This window comes from Ruditapes philippinarum, unplaced genomic scaffold (genome assembly GCF_026571515.1).
Source record: "Ruditapes philippinarum isolate M1 unplaced genomic scaffold, ASM2657151v2 ctg485_1_1_1_1, whole genome shotgun sequence".
Lineage (NCBI taxonomy): Eukaryota > Metazoa > Mollusca > Bivalvia > Venerida > Veneridae > Ruditapes > Ruditapes philippinarum.
This window is the reverse complement of record NW_026855545.1, coordinates 51,911-70,270: the sequence shown is the minus strand read 5'-3', so window position 1 is coordinate 70,270 and position 18,360 is coordinate 51,911. Positions and strand designations below refer to the sequence as shown.

General features: G+C 36.7%; 1 protein-coding gene across 2 annotated transcripts in view; it reads right to left on the bottom strand.

Moving 5' to 3' along the window:
- Positions 1 to 1,283: 1,283 nt before the first annotated feature.
- The window catches only part of LOC132743674 (coiled-coil domain-containing protein 174-like), a gene marked incomplete at its 5' end in the record, with an annotated part of 65,573 nt that continues 48,496 nt past the window's right edge, over positions 1,284 to 18,360 (bottom strand). Inside the window, 2 exon segments of one of the 2 annotated variants that reach the window (XR_009627600.1) lie at positions 1,284 to 9,789; positions 10,573 to 12,927. Coding sequence is in view for 1 of the 2 variants with exons in the window: in XM_060732226.1 (XP_060588209.1) it covers positions 12,224 to 12,927 (704 nt within the window). 2 annotated transcript variants of the gene reach the window in all.

Sequence of the window (18,360 nt, the reverse complement as noted above, 5' to 3'; positions counted from 1 at the left end):
AAAATGGGTCAAAGACAGAAAAGGCCGGGTTGCATTTGTATACCAAATATCATGAGGCTGTGATGTTACAAAAAATGTTTACCATTGACCATTAAAGTCAAAAATTTAACTAAGTCGGTAAACAGGAAGTGGATGAGCGACAGACCTGAAATCATTTACCACAGTATGGGACCATGGGGCAATGCTGTATGCTAAACATCAAGAAGCTATGATAACTAGTTGCTGCGAAAACTGTTACAACAAGATTGCATTTGAGAAAAATGCTATGCCACCGCATTAATACAACACTAAATAGTAGTGTAGGAACAGATTTTTTTGGTTTCTATACAATTTTGAAGATTGTCATAATGCATAGATGCCTGACCTATCTGATTCCTATTATCAGATTTAATTCAAAACAATCTTGATACAGGTCCATCAAACAATTATAATTTGAAAAATCTTGGTAAAGGTTCCATATAAGGAAAACCTATAGCCCCAAGGGCGGGGCTAATTTTGACACTACAGGCAAAATTTGAACAACTTTCGTAGAGTACCTATAGATGAAATCATTTAACAAATATTAAAGCTCTAAGCCTTGTACCTTCAGACAATAAGATTTTTGATTTTTTACTATATGTATATATTGAAAATCAATGACCCCCGAGGTGGGGGCAAATTTGACCCAAGAGCTATAATTTGAACAATCTTGCTAGAAGTTCACTTCACAATGTTTCATGCAAATATCAACCTCTAGCATTTGTCAGTTGCTAGAAGAAATTTTTTTAAGTTTTTACATAAAAGTTTTACTATATACATATAAGGAAAACAGCCCCCGGATTTTGAACCCAAGGGCTATAATTTTAACAATCTGGGTAGAAGTCTACCTGACAATGCCTTATGCAAAATATCTAAGCTCTAGGCTTTTGGGTCTTTACAAGAAGGTATTTTAAGTTTTTACTATATGTACATATAGTGAAAATCAATGACCCCCAGGCGGGGCTGATTTTGGCCCAAGGGCTATAATTTGAACAATCTGGTAAGGTCTACCAGACAATGCCTTATGCATAATATCTAAGTCTAGGCCTTTTGGGTCTTTACAAGAAGGTATTTTAAGTTTTTACTATATGTACTATAGTGAAAATCAATGACCCCCGGGGGGGGCCGATTTTGACCCCAAGGCTTTTTAATTTGAACAATCTTGGTAGAGGTCTACCAGACCAATGCCTTATGCAAAATATCTAAGCTCTAGGCCTTTTGGGTCTTTACAAGAAGATTTTTTTTAAATTTATTCTTATAATACCTTTTGGTTGCCATGGCAACCAGATTTCTGCATGGAATGAAATTCTTTAAACAACTTTGGAAGCCCTTCACCAAAGGATCAATCCTGCCAAGTTTGGTTGAAATTGGACTAGTGGTTTTTCACAAGAAGATTTTTTAAGTTCACTATATAATCTATATAACACACACACACACACACAAACAAACACACAGGTGAATCGCTATATGCCACCGCATCGCAGATGCTGCGGTGGCATAAAAATTTCCTCCTACCATTGTCCATTAATGTCGGAAATTTAACTAAGTCAATAAACAGTAAAAGGATGAGCGACAGACTTGAAATCTAATCCAACAGTATGCAACCCTGTGTCAATGCTGTATGCCAAATATCAAGAGGCTGTGTTAAGTACTTACTGAGAAAACTGTTACGAAAATTTCCTACCATTAATGTCGAAAATTTAACCAAGTCCAAAAAACAGGAAATAGATGAGCGACAAACCTGAAATCAAATCCCACAGTATGGGACAATGTGTCAATGCTGTATGCCAAATATCAAGAGGCTGTGATAAGTACTTGCTGAGAAAACTGTTACCAAAATTTCCTACCATTGACCATTAATGTTGAAAATTTAACTAAATTGGCAAACCGGAAGTGGATGAGCGACAGACCTGAAATCAAATCCCACAGTATGGGACCATGTGTTGATGCTGTATACCAAATATCAAGAGGCTGTGATAAGTAGTTGCTGAGAAAACTGTTACGAAAATTTCCTACCATTGACCATTAATGTCAAAAATTTAACTAAGTCGATAAACAGGAAGTGGATGAGCGACAGACCTGAAATTGAATCCCACAGTATGGGACTACCTGTCAATGCTGTATGCCAAATATCAAGAGGCTGTGATAAGTACTTCACTCAGCTGAGAAAACTGTTACGAAAATTTCCTACCATTGACCATTAATGTTGAAAATTCAACCTAGTTGGCAAACAGGAAGTGGATGATCGACAGACCTGAAATCAAATCCCACAGTATGGGACCATGTGTTGATGCTGCATACCAAATATCAAGAGGCTGTGATAAGTAGTTGCTGAGAAAACTGTTACGAAAATTTCCTACCATTGACCATTAATGTTGAAAATTTAACTAAGTTGACAAACAGGAAAAGGATGAGCGACAGACCTGAAATCGACTCCCTTGGTATGGGACCATGTGTTGATGCTGTATACCAAATATCAAGAGGCTGTAATGAGTAGTTGCTGAGAAAACTGTTAAGAAAAATTTCCATATATGGCACAAAATCACAATTATTTTTCACCCCCACATGACAAGGGATACAGGGATACAAGGGTTACACAAGGTTACAGTGGGATACAGTGAATTTTCATCATGTTACAGATATTTTTGAAATTAGATTTTGACTTTTTTGTTATTTATTTCACCTAGAGATATTATTTGAATTTAAAAAAGGAGATCTAATTTTACTTATAATCGATAATCCATTAACATTACCACACCAAAGGGGCTTGTTAGCCGAGTAATTAGTGAGCAATGGCCTTATAGTGGATACTAATTATTTATTGAGAAAGATAACAAAAACTTGATATTTTGTGACAAATGTTTGAAATTATTTTTAGACTATGCAGTCAGCATCAATTTAATTTTAATCTGGTGAAACATTGCACTGAATTTTTTCCTATGCTAAAACATACTTCAATATTAAAGGCACAGTCATGTAAGCTGTATTACAAAAGATAAAAAACTTTTTCCTCCAATATATCAATGTTTATTTCTGAATAATTTACGTTCAACTTCATATGAACATATTTATTATAATTAGAAAAAAGATCATATTTTATTTGGAAATAATATAGATATATAATGCAGGATTCCCAGATTTTAATAATAATCAAATCACAGATCATTATCAGTATATCACCACTTCAAAGGGCCTCGTTAACTTGAGAATTATAGCCTAAGGCTTACGCTTGTTTATTGAAATTCTTGTGACCATAGATCATAAATCACAATTTCATAAAGTACTTCATATGCTGTAGAATAAGACATCTATTTTGTTTGTAGGGTTTTTTCTTACTTTTTTATTAATATCAATGTTTATTTCTGAAGAAAAAATTATTTTTTTCTCAAATAATTAAGATTATATTATTTGAGAAATAATGTATTTTTTTAAAAAAGGATTTAATGTGATCATCTATCACAATTTCATAAAGCACTATCAATGACCCCCTGGGGCGGGGCCAATTTTGACCCCAGGGCTTTTATTTGAACAAACTTGGTAGACACTCACTAGAAGATGTTTTATGCCAAATATCTAGGCGCTGGCTCTTTGGGTTTTTTAAAAGAAGGTATTTAAAGTTTTTTCTTTTGGTTGCTATGGCAACAAGAGTTTTACATGGACTTCTTTGAACAATTTTTAACCCTTTCACTGCCATAGGGACGGCTTAAGCCGTCCCTGTTATTTTCGGCGCATTTGCCATATGGATGGCTTTAGCCGTTTCTATAGTAATCATAACAAGAGCCCGGTTTGAGCCGGGTTTTGCTCCCCGAATAGGTTTTGGACACAGGAAAGTACACCTCTTGTAGTTTCAGAGTTATGTCCGTGGAAAAAGTTCAAAGTGCAATTATTCCAAAATTAGGCAAGGCAGAGTTACAGTTCTTTGCACTGCACTTCTAATCAATGTGATCTATCAACCTACAAAGTTTCTTGATGATATCTCTTATGATTTCCGAGTTATGTCCTGGACAATTCAACAAGTAAAAATAAACAAAGGGCAATAACTCCAGAATTAGGCAAGGTAGAGTTATGATTCTTGTGCACTGCACATCTACCCATTGAGATTTATCTACCTACAAAGTTTCATGTTGATATCTCTTATAGTTTTACAGCTATGTCCTGGACAAGATTTTTCTAAAAGGGGAGATTATTCAAAAATAAGGCTTAACAGAGTTATGGTTCTTTTGCACTGCACCTCTACTCAATGAGATCTATCTACCTACAATGTTTCATGTTGATATCTCTTATAGTTTAAGAGTTATGCCCCGGACAAGATTTTTCTATAAGGGGAGATAATTCAAAAACCAAAATAGAAAATAGAGTTATGGTTCTTTGACACTGCACTCCCCCTCGATGCCCCTAACCACTGTATGAAGTTTCAACAAATTATCTCCAAGAGTTTTCAAGTTATGTTCCGGACAAAGTTCAAGTTCAAAGTATAAAAATAAACAAAGGGCAATAACTCCAAAATTAGGACAAAAAGAGTTATTGTTTTTATGCACTGCACATCTACGCATTGAGATCTATTCACCTACAAAGTTTCATGTTGATATCTCTTATAGTTTTAGAGTTATGCCCCGGACAAGATTTTTCTATAAGGGAGATAATTCAAAACCGAGCAAAATAGAGTTATGGTTCTTTGACACTGCACTCCCCCTCGATGCCCTCTACCACTGTATGAAGTTTCAACAAATTATCTCCAAGGGTTTTCAAGTTATGTTCCGGACAAAGTTCAAAGTATCAAAATTAACAAAGGGCAATAACTCCAAAATTAGGATAAAAAGAGTTATTGTTCTTATGCACTGCACATCTACCCATTGAGATCTATTCACCTACAAAGTTTCATGTTGATATCTCTTATAGTTTTAGAGTTATGCCCCGGACAAGATTTTTCTATAAGGGGAGATAATTCAAAAACCTGGCAAAATAGAGTTATGGTTCTTTGACACTGCACTCCCCCTCTATGCCCTCTACCACTGTATGAAGTTTCAACAAATTATCTCCAAGGGTTTTCAAGTTATGCTCCGGACAAGACAACGGACGGACAGACGGACGGACGGATGGACAGACGGACAAGGCGCCGACTATATGCTCCCCTGAAATTTTTCGGGGAGCATAAAAATAATAATAAATTAATAATAATAATAAAAACAAGGGTGCCATAGTCACAAAATACGCCCGTTTACGAAAGCTTTAGATGGAGATGGGGGCATTATGGATAAGTGTTATCTAGCAAGCAAGTTTTTATCCTTGGCACTGTGTTGTTAAATGAACCTTAGAACAAATCAGTAGGGAACATATGCACAGGATGTGTGACCTTGACCTTGGTCGCAGGGACCTGAATTTTATGCACGGCACTCAGCCTCACAATGATGAACATTTGTGCCAAATTATATTGAAATCCCTCTATGTATGTAGAAGTTTTGCTCCAGACAAGTGTTTTGCTATGACCTCTAACTGTGACCTTCACCTTTGACCTAGAGACTTGGTTCATGTGCAGGGCACTACTTTTCATGGTAGTGAACAATTCTATAAAGTAATATCAAAATTCCTCCATGCATGTAGAAAACATGCTCCGGACAACATCTGGATATTTAATCATCTCCAGTGACCTTGACCTTGCAAATATTAACCTAAATTAAATGTGTCACACCTGTAGTCATGATAGTTACCTTTTGTGCTACAATCCATCAATAAATGATGACTAAATGGTCCCTTTACACATCTTCAAATTTTTATTTGAACTTTGACTTCCATGTGTAACCTTGACTTTGGTCGCAGGGATCTGAATTTTGCGTGCGACACTCAGCCTCACAATGGTGAACATTTGTGCCAAGTTATATTGAAATCCCCCTATGAATGTAGAAGTTTTGCTCAGGACAAGCGTTTTTCAATGAGCTCTAAGTGTGACCTTGACCTTTGACCTGGATCATGCATGGAGCAATACACATCATGGTGGTGAACATTTCCATAAAGTATTATAAAAATTCTTCCATACATGTAGGAGATATGCTCCAGACAAAATCTAGATATTTCACCATCTATAGTGACCTTGACCTTGCATATATTGACCTAAAGTACATGTGTCATAGCCGTAGTCATGATAATGACCATTTGTGTTACAATCCCTCAATAAATGATGATTTAATCGTCCCTATACACATCTTCATATTTTTATCTAAACTTTGACCTCTATGTGTGGCATTGACCTTGGCTGCAGGGACCTGAATTTTATGCGTGACACTCCGTCTCACAATGGTGAACATTTGTGCCAAGTTATATTGAAATCCCTCTATGCATCAGGAAATTTTGCTCCGGACAAGCATTTTTCAATGAGCTCTAAGTGTGACCTTGACCTTTGACCTAGTTCATGTGCCTGACATGGCTTCTCATAATGGTGAACATTTCTATGAAATTTCATTAAATTCCCTCCATGCGTGTAGGAGATATGCTCCGGACAAAATCTCATTATTTCATCATCTTTAGTGACCTTGACCTTGTATATATTGACATTAATTATATGCATCACAGCCATAGTCTTGATAATGACCATTTGTGTTACAATCCCTCAACAAGAAGCGCCGCAATGCGACGAAAACCAGGTTTTCAACGACCAAGTTTTGATGTGACAGCAATCAATAGGTCAAAGTGCACTGAAGTTATTGAGTAGATACTGAAAATTCTATTGTAAGCAAATTACCTTGACCTTGCTCCCAGATATTTAAGTGGCAATCCAAAGCTACCACTCAGCAAGTTCGGTGTCAAAAGGTCAAAGCAAACTCAAGTTATAACATGAAAACTAAATGCATTAACCTTGATCACAGACACCTGGGTAGCAATCCCAAGCTGCCTCTTGATATAAGCTACCCATTCATCAAGTTTGGTGTCAATAGGCCAAAGCAAACTCAAGTTATTGAGCAGAACCTGAATTTCTTTTTTTAGTAACAGTGACCTTGACCTTGATCACAGACACCTGGGTAGCTATCCCAAGCTGCCTCTTGATATAACCTATCCATACACCAAGTTTAGTGTCAATAGGCCAAAGCAATCTCAAGTTATTGAGCGGAACTTGAATTTCTATTTTTAGTAACAGTGACCTTGACCTTGATCACAGGCACCTGGGTAGCTATCCCAAGCTGCCTCTTAATATAAGCTATCCATACACCAAGTTTGGTGTCAATAGGCCAAAGCAAACTCAAGTTATTGAGCGGAAACTGAATTTCTATTTTTAGTAACAGTGACCTTGACCTTGATCACAGACACCTGGGTAGCTATCCCAAGCTGCCTCTTGATATCAGCTATCCATACAGCAAGTTTGGTGTCAATAGGCCAAAGCAAACTCAAGTTATTGAGGGGAAACTGAATTTCTATTCTTAGTAACAGTGACCTTGACCTTGATCACAGACACCTTGGTAGCTATCCCAAGCTGCCTCTTGATATAACCTATCCATACACCAAGTTTGGTGTCAATAGGCCAAAGCAAACTCAAGTTATTGAGCGGAAACTGAATTTCTATTTTTAGTTACAGTGACCTTGACCTTGATCACAGACACCTGGGTAGCAATCCCAAGCTGCCTCTTGATATAAGCTACCTACACACCAAGTTTGGTGTCAATAGGCCAAAGCAAACTAAAGTTATTGAGCGGAAACCAAAAGTTGACGCCCGCCCGCCTGCCCGCCCGCCAGCCTGCCCACCGACTTCGGCATTACAATAACCCGGTTTTCGTTGAAAACCTGGTTAATAAATGATGACTAAATGGTCCATATACACATCTTCATATTTTTATCTGAACTTTGACCTCTATGTGTGACCTTGACCTTGGCCGCAAGGACCTGAATCTTGCGCTCGACACTCAGCCTCACAATGGTGAACATTTGTGCCATGTAATATTGAAATCCCACTATACATGTGGAAGTTTTGCTCCAGACAAACATTTTTCAATGAGCTCTAAGTGTGACCTTGACCTTTGACCTAGAGACCTAGTTCATGTGCGCGACACTGCTCTTCATAGTGGTGAACATTTCTATGAAGTTTCATTAAAATCCCTCCATACATGTAGGAGATATGCTCCAGACAAAATCTGGATATTTCATCATCTTTAGTGACCTTGACCTTGTATATATTGACCTAAATTATATGTATCACAGCCAAAGTCTTGACAATGACCATTTGGGTTACAATCCCTCAATAAATGATAACTAAATGGTCCATATACACTTCTTCATATTTTTATCTGAACTTTGACCTTTATGTGTGACCTTGACCTTGGCCGCAAGGACCTGAATCTTGCGCGCGACACTCCGCCTCACAATGGTGAACATTTGGCACAAGTAATATTGAAATCCCTCTTTACATGTGGAAGTTTTGCTCCGGACAAGCATTTTTCAATGAGCTCTAAGTGTGACCTTGACCTTTGACCTAGAGACCTGGTTCATATGCGCGACACTGCTCCTCATAGTGGTGAACATTTCTATGAAGTTTCATTAAAATCCCTCCATACATGTAGGAGATATGTTCCGGACAAAAGTGGACGACGCCCGCCGCCGCCGCCCGCCAGGGGCGTTCCCATAATATACGTCCCGTTTTTCTGTTTGTTGGTTTATTTCATTTTACGCCTTTTTCCAACAGTATTTCAGTCATATAGGCGGGTAGTTTCCTAACCATCGTTCCTGGAGAGTTACACCAGTACTAGACTACCTTCCTCCGCGCTAAACTACCAAAGCATCTCCCGGGGATCAAACCCACGCCAGAGAGGTAACTGGATTAGAAGTCATCGACTCTAACCCCTCGACCATGGAGGCGGCTCGGGCGTATAATAATAATAAATATAAAGAAAATTATACCATCGACAATAATTATTATTATACTAGCATATTTTGAAACATATATAATTATAATAATACTAATAACAAATAATAATTATTATTATATTAATTAACAATATAGTAATTTCTTAGAAAACCTTCTGGAAAATAGTTCATAAATAAAACAATAACCCTCTGGCAGCGAAAGGGTTAAAGGTGACCACCAAAGGAACATTCCTGTGAAGTTTGGATTAAATTGGCTTTGTGGTTTATAAGAAAATGATGTCATTTAAAATAACAGTTTATGAATGCTGGAAGGACGGATGCCGGATGAAAAGCGATCACAAAAGTTCACCCTTTCACAGGTGAGCTAAAAACATTAAAATGGCCAGAGTTAAAGTTTCTGGATAGCAATGACTATGGTATCAACAACCTGACTATAACAATAGCTTGAAATTTTGCTTTGAAAATGATTTATGGGCTATAAATCTTGACAAAAATCACTGAACTGAAAAATGCTGAAGATATGCTAAAGTTGGTACTGATAATTTCTGTATAGTTTGCATAAAATTGCACCAGTAGTTGACAAGTTTTGTGATGAACAAATAGACAGACAGGCAATGGAGAAATGTTACCTATATGTCACTGGTACTCTGTGACAGTCAACACAAAAATAAACAAGAGCCATGTCAACATGGCCATCCCCCGCCGAATGTGTTTGCTCATTGGAAGAATGTATATGTAGTAGAGCGGAATAATTCCATTTTAAGAGGTCTTTTGGTAATGAAAACTGATGGCTATAATGATTACAGATTTGAAACCTATGTGAATACTGATGGCTGAAAATAACAAAGGGCAATTACTGAAAAATAATGCAGGGTAGGTTATCATTCTTGTGTGCTGCATCCCTCCTCAGTAAAATCTATCCACCTATGAAGTTTTGAAGTTGATACCTCAAATACTTTTTGAGAAAAAAATTGAATTGAAAAATAAAGTATGAAAAAGAACAAAGGGCAATAACTCAAAAATTATAAAAGGTAGAGTTATCATTCTTGTGCAGTGCACACCTCCTGAGTGAGATCTATGCACCTATGAAGTTTCATTTTGATATCTCAAAGGCTTTTTGAGTTATGCTCTGGACAAAAATTAATTTTGAAAAATAACAAAGGGCAATAACTCAAAAATAATGCAGGGTAGAGTTATCATTCTTAAGCACTGCACTCCTCCTCAATGAGATCCATCCACCTTTGAAGTTTCAAGTTGATACCTCAAATACTTTTTGAGATAAGCTCTGGACAAAATAACATAAAAAAACAAAGGGCAATAACTCAAAAATTGTATGGGGAAGAGTTATCATTCTTGCACACAACACTCCTCCTCAATAAGATCTATCCACCTATGACATTTCATGTTGATATCTCAAACACTTTTCGAGTTATGCTCCACTCAGGTGAAAAATTAGGTATGAAAAATAACAAAGGGCAATAACTCAAAAATTATGAAAGGTAGAATTATCATTCTTGTGCACTGCACACCTCCTGAGTGAGATCTATGCACCTATGAAGTTTCATGTTAGTATCTCATAAGCTTTTGGAGTTATGCTCTGGACAAAAATCAATTTTGAAAAATAACAAAGGGCAATAACTCAAAAATCATGCAAGGTAGAGTTATCATTCTTGTGCACTGCACTCCTCCTCAATGACGTCTATCCACCTATGAAGTTTCAAGTTGATACCTCAAATACTTATAGAGATATGCTCCGGACAAAAATGTCGGACGGAAGGACGGACGGACGGAAGGTCGGACGGACGGAGACTATTTCTATATCCTCCGCCGAAATTTTTCGGCGGGGGATAACAAGAGGGCCATGATGGCCCTGAGGTCGCTCACCTGTATATAGGCCCCGGAGCAGGGCCAGTTTAAACCCCAGGGCTTTTATTTGAACAAACTTGGAAGACACTCATTAGAAGATGTTTCACAATGTTAAGCTTTTACTACACACATGTAATGAAAAACAATGATCTCATCCCCCTGTAAGCTCTAGTTCATTGGGTTTTTTAAAAGAAGATTTTGTAAGTTTTTACTACACACATCTAGTTAAAAACAGTGACACCCCTGGGGCGGGGCCAGTTTTGACCCCGGGGCTTTTATTTGAACAAACTTTGTAGACACTTATTAGAAGATGTTTCAAGCTTAATATCTAAACTCTAGCTATTTGGGTTTTTTCAAAGAAGACTTTTTAAGTTTGTTACTATATGCATATATAGGGAAAATCAAGACCCCCCGGGGCGGGGCCAATTTTGACCACAGGACTATTATTTAAACAAACTTTGTAGACACTCACTAGAAGATGTTTCATGCTTAATATCTAAACTCTAGCTATTTGGGTTTTTTCTAAGAAGATTATTTAAGTTTTTGCTATACACATATAAGGAAAATCAATGACCCCCTGGGCGGGGCCAATTTTGACCCCAGGGCTTTTATTTGAACAAACTAAGTAGACACACATTAGAAGATGTTTCCTGCTGAATATCTTAGCTCTAGCTCTTTGAGTTCTTTCAAAGAAGATTTTGTAAGTTTTAACTATATGCATATAGGGAAAATCAATGACTCCCTGGGGCGGGGCCAATTTTGACCCCAGGGCTTTTATTTGAACAAACTTGGTACACACTCATTAGAAGATGTATCATGCTGAATATCTTAGCTCTAGCTCTTTAGGTTCTTTAAAAGAAGAATTTTTAAGTTTTTACTATATGCATATAGGGAAAATCAATGACCCCCTGGGGCGGGGCCAATTTTGACCCCAGGGCTTTTATTTGAACAAACTTGATACACACTCATTAGAAAATGTTTCATGCTGAATATCTTAGCTCTAGCTCTTTCGGTTCTTTAAAAGAAGAATTTTTAAGATTTTACTATATGCATATAGGGAAAATCAATCACCCCCTGGGGCGGGGCCAATTTTGACCCCAGGGCTTTTATTTGAACAAACTTGGTACACACTCATTAGAAGATGTTTCATGCTGAATATCTTAGCTCTAGCTCTTTGGGTTCTTTAAAAGAAGAATTTTTAAGTTTTTACTATATGCATATAGGGAAAATCAATGACCCCCTGGGGCGGGGCCAATTTTGACCCCAGGGATTTTTTTTGAACAAACTTGGTGGACACTCACTAGAAGATGTTCCATGCCAAATATCTAAGCTCTAGCTCTTAGGGTTTTTTAAAAGAAGATATTTAAAGTTTTTTCTTTCGGTTGCCATGGCAACCAGAGTTCTGCATGGAATTAAATTCTTTGAACATTTTTTAAAGGTGACCACCAAAGGAACATTCCTGTGAAGTTAAAAAAAGATCACTGACATAATTTCAATCACCTTCTCCGCCCATCAGCCGGGTATCTATAATACTAAGTTTAGGCACAAACTTCCTTTTTATCTTTGCTGTATCTTGTGTTTCTATATATTGTGTTTGTTTAGAAATTACAAAGCTAGAGGTTTCACTAAGATTTGTTTCAACTGAAGTCACAGATGTCTCTTGTATTGGTGCCTGTGACAATATGGGGTCTGGCAAAAAGCTGGCAACAGCAGGTTGAACATATCCTGGTGGAGGAAGACTAAAATTTGGGGGTTGAAAATTTATATTTGGAGGTGGCGCATCATAGGCAGGAGGGCCAAAATTAGGAGAAAGTTTATTAAACGTTGAAGGAATATTGGTTAACTGAAAAAAATTAAGGGAGGAAGACTGTTCTCTTAATGTTCTCTTATCTACATTTTCTGCTTCATCAGACATGGCAACATCTCTATCTATAAAAACATTTGTGGCTGATGAAGCAGATGTTTCAAGGTTGTTTTTATTTCTTATTTTAATAAGTTGTTTTTCAATCACTGCCTCTATTTCATTATCTTTTTTGGCATTTTCATTCAATTCTTTCACTTTGGAGGAACTATCTATGATCTTGTTATCTATGTTTGAACTATGAGACTCATAATAAAAAGAAGGCGGAGCAAAATCCTTTTCTCTGTCAGCCCTCAGTTTCTCAAGCCAAGCTTCCTCTGACCTTTCCATGGTAACTAAAACATAATAAAAAGAAATAAATAGTAATTATTAATGATTTGACAAAAATATGATGATGTGAAAAACATATATGAAGCAATTACACTTCATTTGTGTACAGTTGGTGGTTTTTCTTAGGTGCCAGTTTGAGCCTGAAATAATGCAGGGGGGGGGGGGGAGTGGGCATCTAAGGTTTCCCTCCACAAGTGAAGCTGGAAAGTGCTACATGTGCCCAAGTTGAAAACTAAAAATCTTTTATTAAGGTATTAGGACCCTAATGGGCACTATCAGGAACTAAAGAAATGACATCATAGGTCAGATGTATACCTTTAAGTACGCCTGTATGCAAAATTTAAACAAAGTTCACCATACGGAAATCAAGTTATGGCCACTTTTCTGAACTCAAACTAGGATGTTATGAGGGCCCTTTTTTAGAAATGAGGAACCTTTAAATAATCTGCAATAACATTCTAATGAAAAATGTTTTCCCATGAATTTTTGGTAAGAAACAAATGGTACCATTCAGCTAACAATCCAAATAAGCAAAATTATAGTTGCTACTTAAAATTTATGAAATCTGTATAAAAATGTTACCCTACCCCACCCATTTTTACCACATGTCTGACCATTTTTCTACTAAGGGAGCCTAATTCAAAAAATTCTTAAAATTTACCCAAATGAGTGCCTGTTTTCAAAGTTTCCCTAAATTTTTTAAAAAGTATATTGGTTGATCTTGTAAAATATGAAATACTTTTACCGTCTAGTTTTGATTATATTACACTTTGAAAATATCAGGTACCATATTTATTACTAGATTTAGCACAATTTAGCCAATAAATACCTAAATAAATTAAAAATTCAAAATTAAACACTTTTTTCTTTCCATATAGGACATGAGAGATACATAAATAATGTTAAAAGAAAAAAAGAAAGAAAAAAAAAAGTTGACCCTTCTGGGGGTAGAACCCATGGCCCTCATTTTCAATGTAGTTAACTTTAATTCTAGCCTATTTGAATACTCTTCAACGCGGAGGTAATGCATTAGGGTGCTAATACCTTAAGTAAAGGGCAAATACTACAAATACTGATAAAGCCAAAAGAAAACCCCAAGGTACATAAGTACACTTCCTGACCAACATTCTTGTAAACTTTAGGCCTACAGGTCATAAATTTTTTCAGTTACGTGCAACAAAAGTTAAATATTGTAAATTTTTACTTAAGGCAATAACTCTAAAAATACTAACAATATCTACAAGAAAATACCCAAGTGCTCAACTACACATGCTGAGCAACATTCCTGTAAGGTTTCATGACTATAGGTCAAATACTTTTTTAGTTACATGCTACACAAGTTGAAAATTGGAAATTTTTACTAATTCAAGGGCAATAACTCTAAAAATAAAAAAATATATCCACATGAAAATACCCAGATGCACAACTACACGTGCTGATCAACACTCCTGTATGGTTTTATGACTCCAGATCAAATATTTGTTGAGTTACGTGTCACACAAATTGAAAATTGTGAATTTTTACTAAGTCAAGGGCAATAACTCTAAAAATACTAAATATATCCACATGAAAATACCCAAGAACACAACAACACATGCTGATCAACATTTCAGTAAGGTTTCATGACTCTAGGTCAAATACTTTTTTAGTTAGGTGTGACACAAGTTGAAAATTGGAAATTTTTACTAAGTCAAGGGCAATAACTGTAAAAATACTAAATATATCCACACGAAAATACCCAGGTGCATAACTACACATGCTGAGCAACATTCTTGTCAGGTTTCATGACTCAAGGTCAAATACTTTTTATAGTTACGTGCGACACAAGTTGAAAATTGGAAATTTTTACTAATTCAAGTCAATAACTCTAAAAATACCCAGATGCACAACTACACATGCTGATCAACATTCCAGTAGGGTTTCATGACTCTAGGTCAAATATTTGTTGAGTAACGTGCGACACAAGTTGAAAATTGGAAATTTTTCGAATTCAAGGGCAATAACTCTAAAAATACTAAATATATCCACATGAAAATACCCAGGTGCACAACTTCACATGCTGATCAACATTCCTGTAAGGTTTCATGACTCTAGGTCAATTACTTTTTGAGCTTCGTGTGACACAAAAAGGGAACAGAGGGACGGATGGACGGACGAGGGTAAATCTAAATGACCCCCCCCCCCCTCTATAGGGGGGGCACAAAAATAGCATTGACCCCAAAGTGCTCAGCTGAGGACAGACTTTTATTGGCTGTGAGCAATGAAAGCTATTGTTTATTACAAGAATTTGAATGACATTGGTCACTATAGTCAACCAAATTTGAATATTTCATTTTTTATAAAATAGAATACTAGTAGTGAAATCATTTAAAATAATGTCATAATAAATCTGTGGTTCTCCTCGGGTGCCCGTTCGTGCCTGAAATAATTTGTGGAAGGGCACCTGATGTCTCCTTTCACCAGTTAAGCTGGAACGTCTCCATATGACCTATACTGCGTTGGTGTGAAAATCAAACAAACAAACTCTAGTAGGTCTCTATCAAGTTTGTTCAAATAAAAGCCCAAGGTGGCCAAACTGGCCGCGCCCCAGGGCTTTTCTTTATTCAAACTAGGTAGACCAATTTGAAGATGATTCATGCTAAATGTCTAAGCTCTAGCACTTTGGGTTTTTTAAAAGAAGATTTTTTAAGTTTTTTCTTTCGGTTGCCATGGCAACCATTATCTGCATGGAATTAAATTCTTCAACAATTTTTAAAGGTCACCACCAAATTAACATTCCTGTGAAGTTTCCTTGAAATTGGTAGAGTTGTTTATGAGGAGATGTTGTTTAAAGTAAAATTTATGGGCGGAGGCGGGACGAAAAGTGATCACAAAAGCTCACCTTGTCACTTTGTGACAGGTGAGCTAAAAAAACACAAATAAGAGCCACCGCCGGGCAGGGGCAACGCTCGACTTTTTACCTTTTCTAAAAACAAACAAGGTAATGTTTGAACAAATCTTAATGTTTCCTTTGTATAATTATAATTGGTCTTTCTTGTCAAATTACTTTTGTCAAAGTATGAATCCTTTTCATATATATCCGCATGTGTATTACAGAAGAAGAAAAGAAAAAGACAAATATGTATTATATATCTGAAGATATGTAGAAACATTTGAAAGCGCTAACAGAAATAAACATATAAAAAATTAACGAACTTTGTACTCTGCATTTCCCAAAACATACTTTTTTATACATGAGATCCACACAAGGAATCAAACTTCTTTTATATATATACACACACTCATTATATATAAGCAATATATATATTTATACATACACACCAATAAATATTATATGGTCATTTAATGCACAAATCAGTGAAAATTCAGTATTTTAACCTTCAAGGTCAATAAAGAGGCCAAGTCAATTTGAGTTTGATACACATCAAGGTCTTGTCCTTAAGAATGTTCTGTTATAATATTAAGTCAATCCATTCAATAAAAGCAATGTTACAGCCAGTAACAGCCAAACAAGAGCACCGCTAGGCGGAGCATTATATGCCCGAAAGTGTTTTTTTTTTAAGTAAGGATGAAGCATTTGTAAGACATAGGAATTCGCTGTTCATCCTATAAAATTTAACAGCTGTAGGTTGATTAATACTTAAGTTAATAATAATGACCTTAACCTTTGAACTTGTGACCCCAAAGTCAATAGGGGTTTTCTACCTTATATGGACAATCATACTAAGAAGTTTGAATATTGTGGGCCAATTGGAACTTTTATTATGCTCTAGAAACTGTTTTCAGTATTAAGGCAAAAGTGAATTTGACCTTGTGACCCCAAAATCAATAGGAGTCTTCTACCCAATATGGAAAATCATCCTATAAAGTTTGGATATTGTGGGCCAAAATTGAACTCACGTTATGCTCCGGAAACTGTTTTTGGTTTTAAGGTAATTGTGACCTTGACCTTTGACCTTTAGTTAATAATAATGACCTTAACCTTTGAACTTGTGACCCCAAAATCAATAGGGGTCTTCTACCCAAAATGGAAAATCATCCTATGAAGTTTGAATATTGTGACTTATGTTATGCTCCAGAAACTGTTCTTGGTTTAAAGGTAATTGTGACCTTGACCTTTGACCTAGTTACCCCAAAATCAATAGGGGTCTTTCGCTCAATATGGACAATCATCCTATGAAGTTTGAATATTGTGGGCCAAATGGAACTAAAGTTATGCTCTGGAAACTGTTTTCAGTTTTAAGGATATAGTGACCTTGACCTTTTGACCCACAAATCAATAGGGGTCTTCTACTCAATATGGACAATCATCCTATGAAGTTTGAACATTGTGGGTCAATTGGAACTTAAGTTATGCTCCGGAAACTGTTTTCAGTATTAAGGTAATAGTGACCTTGACCTTTGACCTTGTGACCCAAAAATCAATAGGGATCTTTTACCAAATACGGACAATCATCCTATGAAGTTTGAACATTGTGGGTGGAATGGAACTTAAGTAATGCTCTGGAAACTGTTTTCAGTTTTAAGGTCACAGTGACCTTGACCTTTGACCTTTTGACCCCAAAATCAATAGGGGTCTTCTACCTAATATGGACAATCATCCTATGAAATTTGAATATTGTGGGTCAATTGGAACTTAAGTTATGCTCTGGAAACTGTTTTCAGTATCAAGGAAAAAGTGACCTTGACCTTTGACCTTGTGACCCAAAAATCAATAGGGGTCTTCTACCCAATATGGACAATCATCCTATGAAGTTTGAACATTGTAGGTAACATGGAACTTAAGTAATGCTCCGGAAACTGTTTTCAGTTTTAAGGTCAAAGTGACCATGACCTTTCACCTTTTGACCCCAAAATCAATAGGGGTTTTCTACCTAATATGGACAATCATCCTATGAAGTTTGAACATTGTGGGTCAATTGGAACTTACGTTATGCTCCGGAAACTGTTTTCAGTTTTAAGGTCATAGTTACCTTGACCTTTGACCTTTTGACCCCAAAATCAATAGTGGTCTTCTACCCAATATGGGCAATCATCCTATGAAGTTTGAACATTGTGGGCCAAAAAGAACTTAAGTTATGCTCTGGAAACCAAATTGCTAACGGACGGACAGACAGACGGACGCCAGGGGGTATAACATAATATGCCCTTTCGGGCATATAAAAAATGTTTGTTTTGGGTTTTTACATCACATCGACACAGTATAGGTCATATCGCGATGTTCCAGCTTTACTGGTGGAGGAAGACCTCAGGTGCTCTTCCGTGCATTATTTCAGGCACGAACGGGCACCTGAGTAGAACCACCGACGTTCAGTAAGCTAGCTGGACAGCTTCCTCACATGAAAGAATCCAAAGTCCCTGTTGGGATTCGACCCCACAATAGTGAGGGGCAAGTGGTTTGAAGTCAACGACCTTTACCACTCGGCCACGGACGCCCA